This window comes from Equus asinus, chromosome 20 (assembly GCF_041296235.1).
Source record: "Equus asinus isolate D_3611 breed Donkey chromosome 20, EquAss-T2T_v2, whole genome shotgun sequence".
NCBI classification, from domain to species: domain Eukaryota; kingdom Metazoa; phylum Chordata; class Mammalia; order Perissodactyla; family Equidae; genus Equus; species Equus asinus.
Window position 1 is genome coordinate 98,555,092 of NC_091809.1, and position 20,780 is coordinate 98,575,871.

The following is a 20,780-nucleotide window of genomic DNA, read 5'->3' on the forward strand; positions in this document are numbered from 1 at the left end:
GCACTTTTGGCATCATTAAGGTTATGACTGGGGATGGGAAGTGGGTGGTTGCGGATGGAGACTTTCCAGAAATGGGACCAGTGTTTGAGGAAGCTGGCCTCAGGTTGAGCTACTCTATGACAGGGTCCGTCATAGGAGCTGAGCTGAGCAGCCGCCACCGACTTGGCCATCTCTTTAGCTTCTCCCTTCATCGCTCTTCCCAAAGGCCCCACAGAGGGGGCGCAGGGCGAGGAGTGAGGAGACCAGGATGGGAGTCCTAGCCTAGCATTAACTTGCTTCGTGGTCCAGGCAATCTCTCCCCCAACCTGGGCCTCTGTTTTTTCATCATTCAGCCCACACTTCACAACTTAACTGTGTGTGTCAGGCTTCAGCTGGGTGCTGGGGACCAGAGATGATTCAGTACAGGAGCTGCCCTGAGCAGCTCAGATCTAGTATGGGGATAGGCACATAAACTGATGAGGAAATTCCAACATGGGAAGTGCTCCAGCTGTGGTCAGACCAGAGTGGTGTGGCAGCTGAGAAAACAGAGACTCTCAGGTCCGTGTTCACAGAGGAAGTCACTTCTGAGAGGGGTCTGAGACGGGAGTGAGGAGGGAAGACAGGGAAGACGACGACTTCAGCTGTAGAGTGCACCGGGTTTGAGGTGCCGTGGAATACCCAGGCAACTTAGTTTGAGAATTAAACATAAAGAGATCCAGTAGCAGGTTGGAAATGTAGATGCGGATTTCAGAAAAGAAGATCCAGGCTGGAGGCTAGGTTTGGGGGTCATCGTAGGAGTCATTGAGGTCCCTTGGGTTAGGGTGCTGTTGACGGAGATGGTACAAAGTGGGCTGACAGGAAAACCTGGGGCTAAGAAGCAGTTAACTAGGGAGGAGCTGAGCCCAAAAAGTAGGGTATCATGGAGGCCCAGGAAGGAGCGAGGGCCAAGATGGAGGGAGTTCTCTGCAGGGGAGGGGCTGGGCTTTGCTCTGGTCGAGGTCCCAAATCCTTCTTAAGCATATGCTCTCTCTCGCTCTCTCATTTTTTGTTTCTCTCTGTGTCTGTCTGTCTCTCTTTCTCTGTCTCTTATTTCTTGCTGATTCATCTCTGTATCAGGGCCTTGCTCAGCACCATCACGAGATAGGTGCTCAGTCAGCATCTGTGGAACTATAAAGAGATACAGGGACCCTCCTACTTTTTTCTGTTTCTTTCTGAGAGATTGTAATTGTTCATCTTATCATTCCTGGTTAGGAATTAAAACAGGAGTCACTGACCTTTTAGAAGTTCTAGTTCTGGGCTGCACGATCCAAGGACATCCAAACAGGCAGGTAAACCTGGAGGCCCCAACCCAAAGGGCTGAGGTTCCGCATGGGGTCTCAGTCCCAGAGGAGCCTGCAGAAAGATGCCCTGGAGAGAAGTCCCATTGAGAGACCTTGGCTGGGATGGCAGAAGTGAGGGGAGCTGACTCAGGGCCTCATCTCTAGGGTTACTGCCTACAACCACCAGGCGGAGATGAGGTGGAATGATGGCGCCACCATGTGGCAGGCACTGTACATGCATTCTCCCAGTAGATGATTCCAATATCCTCTGGGGTTGGTATTTTTATCCCTAGTTTATGTACAAAGGCTCAAAGCAGGCACAAAAATTGTCCAGCTAGTAAGATACAGAAGTAGGATTCAGACGCAGGTAGGTGTGAGTCCAGAGCCCTGCGTGTTCTGACACTACTGGAACTGGTTCGGGCACTGGGAAGCCCAGAGCCCGGGTGGGGGTCGGGGTGGGCATTCAGGGCCTCCTGTTGTGATGAGCTGGCTGGGTTGGAGCTGCCAAGATGGTGATGGGTACAGAGACCAATTTGGGCGGGTGGCAGAAGGCTAAGTGGCAGGTCAGTAGCATCAGAGCCAAAGGCCTGGGAAATTGGCCCTCGTGACAATCTACCCAATAGAAAAAGGAAAACTCCTAAACAGGCAGTTCATAGAAGAAGACATCCAAATGGCAAAAACCAAATCAGAGCAAATCAAAAACATACAAAAGGACGCCTAGCTTCCTTATAGTAAGGAGACATGCATATTAAAATACAAATTTTACACGCCCATCAAAATGGCAACAATTTAAAATATGACAGTATCAAATGTTGGCAAGAATATGGAGTTACGTGAGTTTATTCATTGCTGGTGGGAATATATACATTGCTCCGTTTTGCAAAACAGTTTGGTAACAGTGGTAAAAATTAAAGATGTGCAATCCCTCTGAGCCAGTAATTCCACTCCTAGACTGAGACACCGAGAGACTCTGGCACATGTGCGCCAGAAGGCATTTAGAAGAATATTCATATCAGCATTTGTATTATAGCAAAACCTGGGAAACAGCTGAAATATTCATCGATGGGAGAATACATAAATGAATTGTGATTGATTTGCACCACGAAATACCACACAGCAGTGAAAATAATGGACCTTGCCACACACAACAACAGGAAGGAACTTCCCAAACATAATGCTGCCTGGGGACAAAAGCACCATACAGTGTGATCCCCTTATGTCAAGTGCAAAACCTTGTAAAACTAAACAATATACACAGGCAATAAATCTCTAAAGAAAACAAGGGAATAATAAGCACAAAATTCAGGGTAGTGGCTTATCTGTCAGGGAAAAGCAGAGGCATGAGCTCAAGAATGGTGAACAGGGGCTTTCTGGTTCTATTTTATCCCTAATATTAGAATTTCTGGCTATTAGGCATATACATAAACACATGTAGGTGTTCATTTTATTATTTTTGAATATCTTATAAATTTGCTATATATGTATATATATTCTCTTTTGAAAGGATGATATATTTGATAAGTAGGAAGCTACCAAAAGAGATCTGAAGCATATAAACCAAATTAGAAGGAAATCAAGACAGTGGGCACTTGCATAGGCAGGACGCCCCAGATCCTCTTCTCTGGGAAACCTGAGGGTGGAGAAGGAACGGGGTCTTCACCAGGCTGGGGTCAGGGTCATTTTCCCGGAGTCAGGAATCTGTGGATACCATGTTTCTGGCTGTTTCTCCAAAGCTGCCTTTCCTAAGCAGCCTTTGCTCATGATGTCGCAATGTCATTCCTCTCCTTTACTTGTCTAAGTGTGTCCTCAAGTCTGCAGCCAAGTTTTACCTCCTTGCATTTAGTCCTCATTTACCAAAAGCCTACTGCGTGCCAGGCCTGGAGTACCACGAGCAGGCAAACCGAGGTCCCCGGGCTTGCAGAGCCCCCAGGGAAACAGGCAGACAGACAGGGGAGCAGAGAATCTCCTCACAGCGGTGCTTCTCCAAATTGCTGGCACGTAGAGTCAGCTGGGGACCTTGTTAAAAGGCAGATTCCAGGCTCCCCAGAGAGTCCAGTTGAACAGGTCTAGGTGGGACCAAAAATGTGCTTTGAAGAAACTCTCAGGGAATTTGGTGCAGCTGGTCCACAGACCCCACTTGGAGTAAAAGGGCCCATCACGGTGATAAATGCTACGATGATAGCAGACTGTGAGTGAGCATGAGCTCCAAGGAGGGCCACCTCCCCCAGCTGGGGTGTGGGCATTAAGTCAGGGCGGCTTTCAGGAGGTCTCCCCATGCAGGACCCTCATTGAAGTCACCCATGTAATGGTTATTTGTGGATGAGTCACCTCCCTCACTGCAGGGGACGCCCAGCCCTGGTTCACCTCTGCTCCTGTGCAAGGCTTGGCACACAGTATGTGCTCAGTGGGCTTGCCGAGCAGCATTCTGAGCTGGGAGGAGGCCTAGCATCCAGGCCCTCAGGGACCATCAACTCCTTGGCCTCTCTACTGTGTTCAGATTGGTCCATCTCCAAGCATGTGTTGGGGACTGGGTTTGGGTCTGGTTTGGAAATGACCAGAGTTCCCAGCTGGATTGGGGATGCAACTTCATCTGCATCCAAGACGAGATTAGGGAGACTGGACTGATTGAGACAGTCCCTCACTAGGGACCCTGTAGCTCCCTAGCTGCAGCCTTGGATGGTGCTGGAAGGAGGAAAAGGGGTGAAGGCCAGACAGGCCTGAGAGGTTCCTTATGTTGGCTGTAGGGTTGCTTCCTGTTTCTAGGCCCAGAGGAAGGCCCGCCCTCCTTCCCTGGGCCCAAGTGAGGCCTCTCTCCGAGGGCCTGTCAGTCAAACACCTGGCATGAATCCAGTCCTGCCAGGGGCTGCCTGGCTGCTGTTTGTTCTCTTTTATTAAGCACATCCAGGTGAGTTTTACTGCGGACAGTTTCCACATTTGTCTCTTTTGAGTCTGAGACTGCCAAAGGCTTTCACAGCTAATGGACCTTAGAGCTCCCAAGAGCCACTAAAGGGAGGCCCAAGACTCAGTGGTGGTAATTAGTCAAAGGAAACGCAGACCTACAGAGACCGGCTGAAGCTGAGTGGCAGGAAGCGAGGGTGTAGGGACAGGAACCTCAGGCCTGTGGCAGGTGTGGGGAGCATCAGCACAGGCCTCTCCTCACCTTACCTCTTCCTGGTTCTTTCTCTGCCTCATCCCTATGCCCCACTCCTAACAGGGAAGGACTCCTTGGCACTTGGTGGCAGGGCGCTCAGGAAGGCTGGTGTCCTGGGGCACCTGAGGGGCTGCAGTAGACCTATGGAGCTAACCTTCACAGGTTACTACTCTCCTTTTCCTCTAAGCAGGTCTCATCTACTGACTTTTGATGGAGGCTGAGGTCTGAGCTCAGATGTCGCTTCTGAGAAGGCAGCCTAATGTCCTGTTCAAAACCAAGGGCTTTGAAACCAAACCATTTTGGTTCAAATCCCAAATCAGCTACTTTTAAAGTTTGTGATCTGGGGCAAGTCAATGAACATTTCTGCCTCGGTTTCTTCATCTGTAAATGAGGGTAATCCTAACGCTGACCTCAGAGGGTTATGGTAAGGATCAAATGGTGTAATAACATATGCGCTGTTCTTAGAGTGGTAGCCGGCACCTGTTAAACACGGAATAAGCGGAAGCTCTTTTTTAGCTTCTTCTCTCATAAGAGCTTGCTCTTATGCCAAGAGCAGATCTGATTGGGGCAGAACTGGGAAGCTGAAGTCTTTATCTGGCATTCACGTCCCGCCATGCCCAGGTTTGCTCCTCTCTGGTTGGGCAGAGAGAGCAAGGCCTCCGGGGACATGGCCTTCTTTCTATAGGGGAGGATGGGGAAGGAAAGACATTGAGCTCAGCCTGCTGCTAGCGCAAGGGAGGGAAGAGGGAGCCAAGATTTGTCGAGCATCTCTTCTGGATTCAGCATCATCTACTTCATCTCTTTAAGCTCCCCTCCCCTGCCCCACTCAACACCCTGTTGGTGGATGAGAAAACAGTCTCAGAAAGGCTGAGTGATTAATGCCAAATCATACAATGTAAGTAAGAGGGAGCCAGGATGAGAGCTCGGATGTGAGATTTCTAAGTGACTGTGCTTTCTGCTCCAGTTGGCTGTGGTAGATGACCAGGGCCTAGCCCTTAGATGCTTGGCTTGATGTCTGCTATATAGGAAGCTCATGGGAGGTCACTGATCTCTGCTGGAGCCAAAGGATAGGCCCCCAGAGTCACAGGGGATCCAGCACTGGACCACGTAGGGGGGCTTGAGTCTCTGTCTCATTACTATCATGAATAGTGGTGCTTTCCCAGAATGCACAGGGATGTGCTCTCTCTCCATCTGCAGGTGGATGGCGTTCTGTGCTTGGCCGATATCCTGACTGATGACAGCCACTCAGAGGCCACGCGGGCTGAGGCTGCGGCTGTGGTGGCCCAGGTCACCTCCCCACACCTGCCCTTCACCCAGCACCTCAGCAGCTTCCTGGAGAGCATGGAGGAGATCGTGACAGCTCTTGTCAGTGAGTCATCCTGGGCCGGAAGGGACTGCTGGGGGAGGGGGCCTTGTCACAGTTGTCTTCAGGAAGGGACTAGAAGGTCCCTCTGCACCTCACACATCTCCTACACAGATGATCACAAGAGCTGAAATCCCATCACCGAAGGATAAGAGTCAGGCCTAAAAGAGTTCTGGTGTCATCTTCTACTAAAATGCGTGCAGCCCTCCGAGAAGCTCCTTGAAGTGAGGTCAGATTGGGATTAATTGGCCTTTGAGAATGGAGACCAGGAAAAGCCCCGGGGAGGAGTGAGGTCTCTAATTTTGAGGTTCAGATCCTTGGTCAGAAAGACTCTGATGGCCTTTGTTCCTGACATGTCAGTGTTTTGTACCCACCGAATGTGGCAGCAATGACCGGGAGCAAACAGCTTCTCAGAGAGCGCTGGCTCACCCTAGTCTGCTGCCTGTAGTCTCACTACTGGTCTCACATTATGAGGCCTGAAAGGCTTTGAGTCCTCGAGGTTTCCCGTCTGGACACCTGAAGTCCTGGCTGGAGAATCATAGCCTGATATCTAGAACACGTTCTTCCTCCAGCATTCCTTCGCAAAACTGCAGGAACTAGAAGGACTCTTCTGGATAACAATCCTCAGGAAAGTTGTTTTACAAACCACGTCCTTTCTTTTATAAGTGCTGGTGATGACCTGTGTTTCTACTTCTATCCCTGTCTCTGGCGCTGTCTCCATGTCCGTATCTTTTGAAACTGAATGAGAAGTAACTTCAGGAATTGTAAAGTAGCTCTGGGAGTCACCAAACCAGGGCTGGGGGATCTGGAATCGCACAAATTTAGGAGCTGCACAGGACGCTGGACTTGGAACACTCGGGTTTGGATTTTTTGTCTTTTCATTCGTCCACACAGTGAGTAGCTATTGACCAAGAGCCCTGTGCAGACACTGTCTGAGATGCTGCCACTCACTTGCCAGGTCACACTGGAAAGCTCATTTTACAATTTTCCTAATAATACATAAAAGAAGGGGTTGGAACCATTTCTCTCAAGCTCTAGAATTTCTCCTTCTAGCTCTAGAATGTTAAGATCTGCAAGTACTTTGCACATCCAAGGCATCAGTTAAGTTGACTTCCTGGCTGATTCTAGTCCCTGGGGCAGTGGCACCCACGAGCCAGGCTGGCATAAGTCTATTTGCCAACATCCACATTTATTCAAAGTTGAGAAAACATGGAAGCTGACTGTTGAAAGTCTTGGCTGGATGGAACTCAAGGGACCCTAGAGTTCAATGCTAACTCTATAGGAGAAGAAATCTAGGCCCGGAGAGGTTAAGGAACTTTCTTGAGGCAACATAACAATGTTAGGATTCACTTAAGCCAGGAGTTTCATACTTCACACTGGAGCCGGGGAGGAAACATAAAGGAGTTGATGAGGCCAGATGGAAGAAGAAAATTAGCAGATTTGAGTCCTGTATGGAATTGAAAAGCAGGCCTACTGACTAAAGTGGAGGCAGTCACTGATAAACTCCAGTTGATTGTTGCCGCGTAGAAAAGGCTAGGTTTTAAAGATAAGACAAAAATCCTAAGTTTTATAGGAAGATCTCCCAATTTATAAATGATAGAAAATAATAAAATAAATAAGCATCCCAAAACATATATAGTCCAAACGACCTTTCACTATTGCCGTATGTCCATTCCGACTTCTTTGCCCAGACTGGTTTTCTCCCTGGAGAAGAGGAATCTCCTCATTTATTTCACCCTGAGGAAGATGCATCGTGGGGTCTGCTCGGAGAGTCAGCAGATGGGATGTATCTTCTGGGCAGGACGCCAGGGCTCTGTTCTTTGGTGGGAATAAGCCCTCCAATTTCTTGCCATTCCCTGGAAACATTTATAAATGAGCCACTGGAATCCTCAATTTAATCTTCCTAACACTTCCCAGGTGACTCAGACTGCAGTTTAAATAAATGCGCACCAAAATTAAATGGCACTTAGTTGGTTGTGTTAATAATTGCTGCGTCGGCAGCAATGGTGGCTGCATAAGAATGAGGGTGGGTGTTTGGACCTTTAAGAAATCTTACAGCAAAGTGGGCCGATGAGTCTTGTGGTCTTACTCCAAACCCTGGACGGAGGGAGGTGGCCTGGAAGGGGTTGGCTGTACCCAGTGGTTCCCCTCAAGTCAGAGGATAGGACAGTCGTTGGAAAAGGGGAATTACCGAGTTCTTAATTCCTTGGCTAATCCGTTGTCCCAGCCCTGGGCACTTAGATCAAGATTCTGAGTTGTTTAGTTGATCATATCTGGGCTTCGGGGAGCAGCGCCGCCCAGAGACAGACATTGCCCTCCTGACAGAACTGAAACCTAGATCTGCAGGAGCATCGCTGGGGATGAGTCAAAGAGGCCAAGAGGAAGCCTGGAGTATAGAAGGAATTGGGATTTTGGAGTCAACCAGACCTGGATTTGCTCCTAGGCCCCAACAATTGCCAAAAGTCCTCAGTTTCATAATTTTTGAAAAATCACTTAACATTTGAATCCTCAGTTCCTTTGTCTAGAAACTGTGATGAAATCTAGGATGTCATAAAGATAGAATGACTTAATGAGGTAAGAATGAATAGCAGTGCTTTGCACAGAGGAAACACTCAACGGATGGTAGCTACTGCTGCTCCTACCAGCTTCTCTGGGTGTCAGCTTCTACATCTGTAAACAGAGGCAACCATTTTCTACTTTAAGGGTGCTCAGAACTTAATGGCACAGTGCAAGGCACACTGCAGGTGGTTCAATTAATGTTATTTTCTCTCCCATTATAGTTAGGGACCAGTAATGGCACTCTCTGGAAGGTGCCAAGAGGTGCTAGTTTCAATATCAGAGCCCAGTGGAAGTATAGACTCTTTGTCTGGAGGCAAGAACTAGAGATCAGGATAGGATATAGCTCAACTCTGCCTCCTGAACTGTCTCTCCTGGGGCTATTGCCCTGAAGTGTGGCTTCTCTTCCTGTATTTTCATAGAGATGTTATCAGTAGGAGAGGGCGTGGACCCAGGAAGCACCCTGATTGATGCTCAAGTTGGAGCTGAGGGTCAGAAATCAGGTCCATTGGGGTGGATGGGTGGTACCATGGGCAGAGCCCTTTCTTGCCTCCATTCCAGATCATGTGGAGCCCATAGGAGGATGTTAGATGGTGGAAGGATGCAGGGGTTGAGGGTGATCCCCTCCTCCTTAAAGACCCATCAAACTCATCAGTACAATTACAGATGCAAGTTGGGAAATCTGAGTAGGACTGGTGATGGCCAGTAGGATCAGAGGGAATGAGCGTGACATTCGGGGGCTTGGTGTAGGACTTTTCTGCAGCCAGATGACCCTTCTCTTGGGACCAAAAGGAAATAATGAAGCTCTGCTGTTGGCAGCTGGAGAGGCAGAGTCTTTATGTTTTAACTTCAGCCTCTTTCTCAAGGCAAATTCAATGGCAGTCTAGTGTACATTACCGGAGACAAATGGACTAGGAGCTCTTTTCTGCTTTAGGGCCTTTGTAAACGCTGTTCCTTTGGCCTGTAACATACTCATCCTCCAAATAGTTTCAAGATTGACCTCATTTTCTTCTCAAGGTCCTAGCTGTAAATTCATTCCTAAGGAGAGCTTCCTTATGCACCCCAGTGAACCTCAAGTTATTCTCTCTCTTAGCACTTGTTTATTTTCTCTCTTACATTGGTCAGATTTTACAACTATTTATATTAATTTTTTAAAAGCTCATTTTCTCTTGCCTACTAGTAGGATGTAAGCCTAAAACGGGCAAAGACCCTATGTTTCTTGTTCACCATGCCATCCCAAGACACCAGCAGTGCTTCATTCCCAGTGCTCACTCAGTAAATAATAGCTGGACGAAGGAATGAACAGGAGTCACACATCAGGATTCAAATCCCGGTTCTGCCACCTTTTTAGAGAGATAAATTTCCCTCTGTAGTAACTACTTCCCCTATCCGTAAAATGGATATTATAACACCTGCATGAATTTTCTCCCAGGGCTGTTGTGGGAACCAAATGAGATAGGATATGAAAGCACTTAGCAGTGAAGATCTTTTCTTCCTCTTCGCCATCCAGAACTGTGCCAAGAGGCCTCATCTGGAGAAGTCTTCCTGCTGGCCTCTGCGGCCCTTGCCAACATCACCTTCTTTGACACAATGGCCTGTGAGATGCTCCTGCAGCTGAATGCCATCCGCGTCCTCCTGGAAGCCTGCAGTGACAAGCAGAGAGTGGACACGCCTTATACCCGGGACCAGGTGAGAAGCTCAAGTGGGACCAAGAACAAGGCCCTGACCTGAAGACAGAGGTTGGGAGGCCAGGACTGGGGAGAGGGACACAACATGGCCTGGCAGCACACAGTCAGTCCTGTTGATCACATTCTGTAGAACAGTAAAGGAAAGTGTTCTCAACATGCCCTGTTGCCCTTGAAGGATCTCCACAAGCACCCTCTCTACCCCCTTTTCACCTCCCAACCACTGTAGGGCCTTTCTCTTTCTCCATTCACACCTGTCCATCCCAGGAGGCGGAGACACCATGGGAAGATCCCTGGACCTCCTCTGAAGCTCTGTCTCCTAGTCCTGTTGGTGCCTGTCTGACATTGTACCCTGCAGCGAGCTGCTTCCCTTCTCTGACTCCACAAAAACAGGGGCTTGGAGCAGAGCCTTGATTCTGGCCTCAACTCCTCTTGTCATTCTCAATGTTTTTATATATTTGAGCTCCATGTAAAGTTTTGTTTGAGGAAAAAGGATTTTAATGCTAAACGTTTTTGAAAACATTGAATGAAGGGGTTTTAAAGGGCCTTTGAGCTCGAGGTTATGGAATTATATCCTGTCCCACCTCTGCCATACTCAGCTTGCCATTTCCCTACCAAAGGGTGGAGCTGATGGACTCTATAAATTCCATGAGGCGCCCCAGCTCTACATTAGATGATCCCCAACCTCCAACCCAGCTCATCCCTGTCTACATCTTGGCCTCCCTCCCTGTCTGTTTCTTCCAGCCTCATCCCCTAGTCGAAGCTGCCACAAAAATTTTGCATCCCAGCTCCTAACCCAGCGCTCCTGGGAAGCCTTCCTTGATGGCTCCAGCTCTCTGGAATTGCCTCCTTTTCTCGGAGGCCACGTCTCACAATGCAGTGTTGACTTTTCCAATGATATTTATTTCTTCCTAGTTATTTCATGTCAGTTTTTCCCCTGAGGGCATGGTCCATGATTGTACTTCACCAGGATCTCTTAAGACCTCTAGCCCAGAGCTGGCACCCATGGCGAAGTTCTCTAAATGCTTGTTTAGGGAGTGAAAGAGAAGAAGCAGGATGGCACCTTATCAGTTATTTTTTATCCTTAGAATCTCTGATCATAGAAACTCCCATTTAGAGAGAATTTTCTAGTATATAAGCATTTGCATGTGAGGCTCTAATAATACTATAAGGCTGATAATATTTGCTCCATTTAATCGATAAGAGTACTGAGGCTCAAGAGGATGTCCCCAAAATCTTATAGTTGGCAAGTAGCTAGCCAACATTTAAATCCTGGCCTGACTTAGACTTTAGTCTTTGACTCTCAACTACTACCAGCTTTGAAAATGAAGTGGAGGTAGTGTAGCTGTGGGGTCAGAGAGACGGAGGGTTGATCCTGCTCAGGCCATTTGTTAACTGGGTGACTCTCATCAAGTCACAGCCTCTTTGGTGTTGGTTTTCTCATATATTAATTGAGACATGAATGTCTACCCTGCAGGGTTATTGTGAGGGTCAGTGAGCTAATACATATATAGGACCTGATATAATGCTTAGCTCCTGCTAAGTCCTCAATAAATGATGAATATCATTATTTTTCAAACTTGATGCCCCAAGGAAGAGCACATCTAAAGTCCTCAACTTGGCCTTCCAAGCCATGCATGACACAGTTCCCCATTTCTTTTCCAGTCTAATCTCTCACTTCTTAGAGTTGGGCAAGCCTCCTATAGAGGAAAGTTATGACAGTACAAACAGACAAGGAGTGATGGCCCACTGGGCTGGCTGTTGGTCACTTGGCTCCTGAGGGGGCATGTCCAATGTCCACTGGAGTCTCAGCCCTTGGCTGTGGGCAATGGAGCTGGAGAGCCCAATCTGCATTGTCTGCCTTGCTCCTGCTCTGCCCTTCCTCAGCTAGACACCTCCGGTTGCTTGGTCTCTCACCTGCCGAACATGATTTTAGGTCCCTTTGACTTCAAGTGCCTCTCCTGTGGCCAACCCTGGTCATTTCTTATAAGATCCAGGAGTGAGGCCATAAGAACAGGGATTTCTGGGTCACATGACCTAGGTTCAAAGCTTCTGTGCTATTAATAATCATGTAATTTTGGGCAGCTCACTCCAAGCCTCACTTTCCTCATCTGCGAATGGGGTTGAATAACACATTCTTCCCAAAGTTGAAATAAGAATGAAATAAACTAATGAATATAAACTTTTGGTACATGAAATAAATGGAAGCCACTGTGAATGTTATTATTGCTCCTGGCCTTGGAGTGTCTGGCACACAGCCCTGAGTAGAGAACCTCCAGAGTGGAGTTTCTCCATCTGTAATATGGGCATAGTCTCTTCCAGCTCAGACATCCTGTGGCTCTATGGGCAGAGACCCTTTTTCATCATGAGGAGTGACTGGACGCCTCTTGAAACACCATTGATTCCCAAGAAGGAGGGGACTCGGGGTGGGGCGGGAATGTGGTCCAGTTCTCTGCAGATGGCAGTTCTTTCTGAACATGGAGTCAGGAGTTTTCCTGCCCACTTCCCGACCGCTCTGTTCCCCCAACCCTGTCCTCCCCCCTCCCCGACTCTGGTCTGAGCCAGGCCCATCTCCCACCCTCCTCAGGATGGCTTCACCTTCTGTCCTGGCTCAGAGCAACCACTTAGCTAGTGGGAGTGCACCTGTTAAAGAAACAAATGGCTCTTTCCTGTGGCATAGGGAGGATTAAGGCACTCAGAGGGCTCTCTGTAATGAAGACAAAGAAGATGAATTAGACTCTGCAGTGCTCACCGCCCCCTGAAGCATTTAGGAGATTAAATGCCCCTGAGGCTTCCGGTAATACATCTGCCAGTGACGCCAGCGCTGTGTGAGGCCTCCAGATCTACACGTTGTCCACCTCCACTTGGACATCTCAGTGAGATCTCTTCGTCGTCTCCACAAGCTGAGTCTGCTTAATTTGTCCAACAGAAGCCTCCGCAGCCATGCCTATCCTGTAGCCCCCTTGGGGTGTGGACAGGGGTGAGGGCAGCCTGCGGCCTGGGCTCTTCCTCCCCCCTCTGCTAATCTGGGGGAGCCGGATGTGGCCAGGCATCCAGGAGCACTCTCTGCCTCAGGAGCCATCTGTGTGGCCTGCGTTTTCATCCCCAGAAGTATTTTCCAGGGGTCATGTTGCCCAGGGAATCCAGCCACAGGCAAGGCCTGGGGTGGTGGGAAGGGGGCTGCCTGGTGCTGGTGCTGGTGCTGGCTCGCCTCGCCCGCCCTGCCTGCCTGTTGATCAGTGACCACCTAGGGTGAAAGGGACCTGGCTGTCTCGTCTAACTCACAACAGACCCTCTCACTGAGCATGACTTTTTGTGGCCTTCAGAAATTCATTGCTTTCATAGAGGCAGAGGTGCTGGTATATTCTTCCCGTGAAAGCGCAGTGTCTTCTTGGCATTTTAGAATGCCCGGATTTTGTAGCATTTCTGAGACCTCCCTGTGAATATCATTTTCTGGAGTCTATTTCTCAGAAACGTCAGTTTCTAGTGATGCTAATTTTGACTCACACCACAAAAGCCTTCTATAGTTTGTAAACCGCTGTCGTATATACATATGACATATGTGACACAGTAGAAACAGCATAGGCTTTGAGTTCATTTGACCTGAGTTCAAATCCTGGCTCTGCCGTTTCCTAGCTGTATGACCTTAGACAAATCACTTAACCTCTCTGAGCCACCATTTCCTCATCCATGTAATGGAGATAATAATATTTCCTTCCTCCTTGTGTCATTATGTTCATAAATGCATAAATGCTCATAGAGAACTTACAACCAAAGTGGATACTCAAACACAAGTAGGGCAGGGGGCTCTGATAGAACCAGGGATTGGGATGGTCTGAGACAGGGAGGGTCGGCTTTGGAGCCAGAAGAAAGGGTCAGGAAATGTAGTTAATGTGGTGGTGAGTGCAGTGTGGTGTGAGTCAATGGGTGGTGTGTGTTATTTCAGTGTGTGTGTGGGTATCTATGAGGTGTGTGTGTGTGTCTGAGGGGCTGATGAGGACTATAAGCCACTTGAAGAGGTTGGTACCTCTATTTGCGTATGAATACATATACAAATAGACCTATCTGGAGGGGATTGGAGGAAACCAGGACCTGGTCCTGATCTGCCCCATAATCCCCTCCCTAAAAGTCAAGGGAAAGCGAGGCAGACAGTGTGGTCTGGCATTTACCTGCTCTCTAATACCGTGAGGCCCACACCCCAGCCTCGGCGCAGTCCCCAGAGACAGTCCTCTGCCCCGTCGCCAACAGCTTAGGACCTACATCCAAGGCAGTTCCATGGCCTTTGTGGCTCTCTCTCCTAAGCCGGAATCTCAGCCCACCAGTGTTTCCTCTCTGGTAGTGAGGAGGGACAGCCAGGCCTGGCAGTGAGAAGACCCCAGAACCAGAGAGTGGGAGCAGTGTGCTTGTCTCAGGCCTAGGCAGGTGCCCTCCTGGTCTCTACACCCGTCCAGCTCTCTGCTTCTGGGTCCCCCAGACAAAACCTAACAGACAGAGAGAGAGGCTCAACGGAGAGAGAGGAGAAGGAGAGAGCTGGACCTTCTCCTGGGCCCCCTGGTTTGCTGGCCTGGGGAAGATAGCGTGTTTAAAGAGACCACACCCTTCCTCTCTCAGACCCCTTCATTCTTCAGACCTGCGTCCTGGCCTCGATTATTTCTGCTCTTCCTGCTCTTTAGCAGAGGAGTGGTGTGGAGGGAAGACCTGATGGCAGGGCAGAGAGAAGCCCTGAGCTTCCTCGAGAGGCCGAGAGGCATTTTTCTGGCTGGTCTCAGGGTTGCAGTTGACATTGTTGCTCTAGCTTCTAGAGAGTTAACACAGTGATAATAGAAATCTAAATGTTCCATCTAGCAATTAAAGAGTAATTCTAATTACAGTCTCATGAACTGTTGGCCTTTTTGTCCTGATTACTGCACAGCATAAAAGCAATCATAACTTTTCATTAAATCTAAGTCAGAGTTTCTGTATTGCAAGTTCTGTTAGATCAGAGCACCTGCCTCTCCTTGGGTCTCCTGCGTAATCCTCGCTTGTCTTTTATGTGGTATGGACCTCAGTGTTGGTTTACGACAAAGCAAACAAAGGAGACAGAGGTAGAGTGGGAGTGGATCCCAGGCAGACATTGCTGCGTATGTGAGACAAGCCTGGTGCGCGCCGTGGGGCTGGTTGTGGACAAGTGGGCCAGCACAGAGCAAACCTTTTCCTCCATGTGTGTGCTGACGTCAAAAGGCTTTGCCAGTTGCCTTCTTCCCACACAGGGCCATTTCTTCTTGAATCAGTGACACGGGAGGTCCTCTGCCATTCTGGTTCAATTTGCTATTCACCTCAATTTTCCTAAGGTGGTCAGTCAGTCTTTGGGAGGCCACAGGAAAAATGATTTCCGGTGCCACAGAAGGTAGGAAGCACACAGTTGGCTGGGTTCTCTGCTGGGAGGAGCTCCTGCTCTGGGATCGTGCCTCCCTTTGGGGATGATCTCACGTTAGCAGCACGTTTGTCAACACCGGGTCTTGCCTTGGGAGGTATTGCTTAACACAGTCTTTGAGACCTGGGTACTTTTAGGCTCTGTTCTCCAGAGGCAGGTTAGACTCATTTGATTTAACAAATGTTCTGGGTGCTTGACAAAACATTGGGTCATTTAATACACACAACAGTCTTAGGAATTATCTTATTTTTCTCTTCTGTAGTGGACCAAATAATGGTCCCCAGAGATATCTACATCCTAATCCCCACTACCTGTGAATGTGCCGCCTTACATGGCAAAAGGAGTTTTGCAGATGGGATTACGTGAAGGATCTGGATACAGGAATTTTGTCCTGGATTATCCATGTGGGTCCAATGTAACCACAAGGGCTCCTTTAAGAAGGAGGCAGAAGGGGCGGAGTCAGAGAATGAGATGTGATCCAGGAGGCAGAGGTCAGAGTGACCTGGTGCTAAGAGCCAAGAATGTGAGCAGCTTCTAGAAAGTGGAAAAGGGGAGGACGTGGACTCTCCCCTAGAGCCTCCAGAAGGAATGCAGCTCTGTCAACACCTTGATTTTAGCTCCGTAAAATGCACTCGGGCCTTCTGGCCTCCAGAACCGCAAGGTAAAATTGTGGTGTTTTAAGCCATTAAGTTTGTGGTCATTTGTTTTAGCAGCAATAGAAAACGAATAGACCTTCGTTAACCAAGGCACAGAAAGCTTGAGCAAATTGGCCAAGATCAGGGGAAAGTAAACGATAGAGCCATGATTTGGGACTAGGCTGATCCGTGCCTATAGCCACTACACTACCTGCCTCTCACCGGGGCCTCCTTGAGGCTGATCTCCATCTTTGACAAATAACTGCAGAGGGAGTAGTGCCCCTTGTTTAGGAGGAAAGGGGCTTAACTGAAAACCGTCAGACAGGAATGAATTAGCCCAGACCAGGGAAAACTGTCTGCCGGCTCCTGTTCTGTGTCTGCCGACAGCACTGCTGTCACGTACCAGCAAGGTAAATGGGTTGTCCCTAAAAGCCCAGGCCTGGGCTTGACTGCATGAGGAACAGTGACCCCTTCCCCTCGACGTCACGGTGCATACAAGGATGTTTCCAAAGGGGCACTCAAAGCAGGGCATAATTGGCATTTATTCAAATTGTGCTTAATTGAGTTCTTCATCTGAACCTCAGAAAACCACATGGGGTACAGGCTCTGCAAAGAGGAAGTAATTTTCATTAACAGGATCTAAATTAGTCTGACACAAAGACCTACCTGTGCCTGTGACACAGATCATAATTGCCGTGTAATGAACCCGATGCTGCCGACAAAGGTTTCCTTTTCCTTTTTTATTTTACCCTTTCTCCCTTTCTTCCTTCCTCCCCCCTGCCTCCCTCCTTCCTTCCCTCCTTTTCTTTTGGATCTGTATGTCAAGCTAGTGTCTTTATTCAGAGGCCAGGCTGGTGATGGTTGGTGTGTAGCGGCCCCTGTGTGGTGGGAACAGAGGCCGTGCTCCCTGCTCCTGCTCTCAGCCCGGAGAAGGCCACATGAACTGCAATCTGACAGACGTGGCCTGTGTCTCCCTCCTCGTAAGACTGTGCACTTTCTGCCTCTTGGGAAACCTTCGATTGTTTGACTGCTTCTTCAACCCATATTTTTCCTCTAAGTCCTTCCACTCAGCCCACAAACACTCACGATCTTTAAGGGGGAGGGGAGCTCCAAGGACTAAATCTCCTTTAATTCCATTATCTTCCTAAAATGCAAATGGGAGATTGCCACTCTCTTCACAAAACATCCCACTGGGGCAGAGTTGTCTTTGGGGTAAAGCTTTTGGGGTACTCTCTGGCCCCTCCCCTGGCAATACCCCAAGTCCTGCTTACCCAACCAGGCCCCTGACAGGTCTGAGCCGGAAGGGGCTGACACACACGGATGCCACAGCACCCTGAGAATATGTATCCCTTTTCCACATGTGTTTAGTGAAGAAAGGGGAGATAGACATTCTATTAATATGGCAAACATTTTTGTTTCTGTTTAAAGAACAGATTTGTTATATGCATTCATTATCCAGAATAATATGCTGATATTGAGCCTCTTAACATCTGGATCATCTTTCTTGGTAGCATCACATTACTATGCGTTATCCAGTTTCAATATTTAAGCTGCCCGAACCGTCCTCAGGGGACTGCCAGCCGCTGCCTCAGAGGCGGGGGCACGGCCTGCAGTTACACTGTGCCACAAGCTTTGAAGAAACCTTTTGAGAGAGAGAGGCCTACACCAACGAGAAGCGTTTTTCATTTTATTTTGTTACTTATTTTAATTACCGTTTGAGAGTGCTGGCGGCTTCTGTGGAAGCGAGTGGACTTTCCTCTTGCTGTGTGTGTCAGGAACACGGTCATGGCGGTATCTGCATTAACAGGTGCCGAGTTTCCAGTGTTTTCTGGTGGTGTTTTGTTACCCTGTACAGTTTGGGGTCTGCGGTGGGTCCCTTGATGGTCCATTCCTTATTCCAGTTTTGTGCTGTGAGTTTTCTCTGCAACCTTGACTTTGCCAAGGGGTGGGCATGGGCTGGGCTGTTGGCCCCCCAGCCCATGAGGTTGTAGCAAGGCTCACTGTCACCTGGTGTCAGCATCTCTTCACTACAAGTAAAGCCCTTCAGCAATGACCAAAAGCAAGGTTTGGAGGCCACAGACTTGTCAAGTGCAGCTGAGCATGAGCTTTCTCATCAGATTCCATATAATACCTGGTACTTAGGATGTAATCCTGCCCTTTTATCCTGCTCATGTTCTCTAACTTCACCTTAGTCTCCATGAATTTCAGTTGAAAGTAGGTAGGGTTCGGTTTCAGGGCAAGAAGCTAGGATGGGGAGAACCCAACCCAGGGCAGGGGTAGCCAGGAACCGGCCAGTTCTATCTGCATTTCAGGGTCTGGGGCCAGAGGGACCCTGCAGAAAAATGACGGGAGCCCCATCTTCACTCAGGTGGCGCTGTTCTCTCCAGTGGGCTTGTTGGGTGCCTGGGGGCCATCCTAGGGCCACATGATGAGGATTGGACATCAGTCACTGGGGAAGCACATCTGGTGGCAGGAGCCCATGGGGATGGAAGAAAATCCCATAGAAAGATGGGCCAGGTGGACAGTAAGGAGTCACGGGCTGAAGGAAGGCTTTTAGCCTCTGGATCCCCGGTCTGTAGGGAGCACCTTTTGGCTCAGGTGTGCCCATTTTCTTAGCTTCTCAATTCTCTTTTTTCAGATTGTGACCATCTTGGCGAACATGTCTGTCCTGGAGCAGTGCGCCTCTGACATCATTCAGGAGAATGGTATGCCTTTTCAGCAGTGTGCGTGTTGCATGGATTGTGTGGCCATACGGGAACACGTGCCTTTGTGTTTGTGTGAAGGCCTATGTGTAGTGTGTAAATGTGTACAGGTGGGTCTCCACAGTTGCGTGAGCACATATACGTGTGCTTCTGTGTGCAACTGGGCCAATATGTAAATATTTGCTTGCCTTCACGGAGCTTCAGTTCCAGTGGGAGGCAGACAATGAACAAGAAGAAAGAGAATATCAGATGGTGACAGTGCCATGCAGAAAATAAAGCAAGGAAGGGGTAAGGTAGACCCAGAGTAGGGGTGGCAGTTACCATTTTAACTAGGATGCTGAAGAGAAGACAGAGGTTTCATTATGATCCAAGAAGTAAACATTTATTCTTACAAAAAGGTGCATTTAACTTTAAGGCATTTCTATTGTATTGGATTTAGCCTCACTAGAAAGCTGAAGTGCCTGGAAAGGGGTGAGGTGGGCGAGCAGGTCAGGGCCAGCCGGATCCCTTGACCCCTCAGGTGAGGACCCAGAGCATCCCTTCCCCACTTGCTCCCCTGCCCCCACCTTGTGCTGAGGGTGTCACCAATGTCCAGGTGAGGAGGCCAGGTTTCCCTGGCCAGGAAGCTGATCTAAGCAGTCTCTGCTGGAGGACAGGTCAGCTGCCTCGCAGCTGGGGACAGAGAGTGGGGAGGGCTTCCTGTGACTAGGAAATAAGGGAGCAATTAGCAACCGGTTGGAAACCAGAGACGCTAATGAGGACAAGTGAGCTGGGAACCTGGGCCAGCTGCCTCTGCTCTTGTTAAAGCCCCTTCTCCCAGGTTGCCTGCTGTCTTAGCAAACACACACATTCCCCATCCCCCATTGCTTTATTGCTAATTGAAAGGCATCGTTTTGTGTTCATTTCATGTGATTGAGCTAATAATGAATAACTTTACTGAGCCAGCTGAGGCTGAGAGGCCGAGGGGTATCATCTGTGGCCTCTTCCTCTAGCCTTCAGAGCCTCACGTTCAAGTGGCCAATGGGAAAAGGTCTCCATAGGCCCACGGACCTGAGGTTGGATTAGCTGGCACGTATAGAGGGTTTTATGGTTTACAAAGTGCTATTTACTGATTCATTCAGTCAGCAGTTATTGAGACCTACTATGTGCTTGGCATTGTGCTAACAATGGAGGGTCTCACTGTGTAGAAGACAAAAGGGATAAGGTGCCAAAAGTGTGACACCTGTAATAAAATAATGCCACAGAGGGAGGATGGCACAGTAACTGAGACCGTGAAAACTGGAAACAGACTGTCTGGGCTTGAATTCTGGCTCTGTTATTTATTGGCTGATGACTTCTGTTTTTCCATCAGCAAAATGGGAACAAACATAATACCTGCCTCATAAGGATGATGTGAGGATTAATATAAAGCAAATGAGAAAAGTATCTGACACAGAACGAGTACTGTGCTAAGTGTATCTGCTCTTTCAGGAAACGGTGTCAGTCTCGCAGGGTTTAATTGAGGAGAGTTTGAAGAAGAGACTATTTACCCAAGTGGAGCAGGATTTGAGGGATCAGCAATGGTGATGACACAACCATGGGCCACCAGAAGACAGCAGAACTCCTGAACTGGACAGAGTAGGCCCCATTGTGCAGGCTGGGCTTTGAAAGGCACTCCTCTTACCAGGATGCTTGAGACTGACGCACGTTGCCCCCGGCAGCCTGGTGATTTTGTCTCTGTCCCACCCTGAATTGTGTGTGAGTGTCGTTGGTGGCCCTGGGTGAAGGGGGCCATACCAGGAGGTCAGAGAATGTGACCACTGGTCATCCTCACACTGGGAGGCAGCCCAGGCTCTCGCTTGTCAACCCATTGGCATCAATAGTCCCCTTTCAGCTGGTTCCGCTTCTCCCTCAGGGGCTGGGGCTGAGCTGGCGAGAATACTGGGGAGGGAACATGGCCTTGGGAGCTGCTCTCTAAGCTGTAACTCCCCACAGTTT

At 48.8% G+C, this 20,780-nt stretch overlaps 1 protein-coding gene across 9 annotated transcripts in view; it reads left to right on the forward strand.

Moving 5' to 3' along the window:
• INSC (INSC spindle orientation adaptor protein) overlaps window positions 1-20,780 on the forward strand; it is a 128,580-nt gene that overhangs the window by 98,616 nt on the left and 9,184 nt on the right. For all 9 annotated transcript variants that reach the window (XR_011495925.1, XR_011495924.1, XM_070491180.1 and 6 more), the window contains exons 8-10: window positions 5,647-5,818; window positions 9,879-10,057; window positions 18,740-18,806. Coding sequence is in view for 7 of the 9 variants with exons in the window: in XM_070491180.1 (XP_070347281.1) it covers window positions 5,647-5,818; window positions 9,879-10,057; window positions 18,740-18,806 (418 nt within the window). In the remaining 2 variants the exon portion in view is untranslated. The remainder of the gene's footprint in view (window positions 1-5,646; window positions 5,819-9,878; window positions 10,058-18,739; window positions 18,807-20,780) is intronic.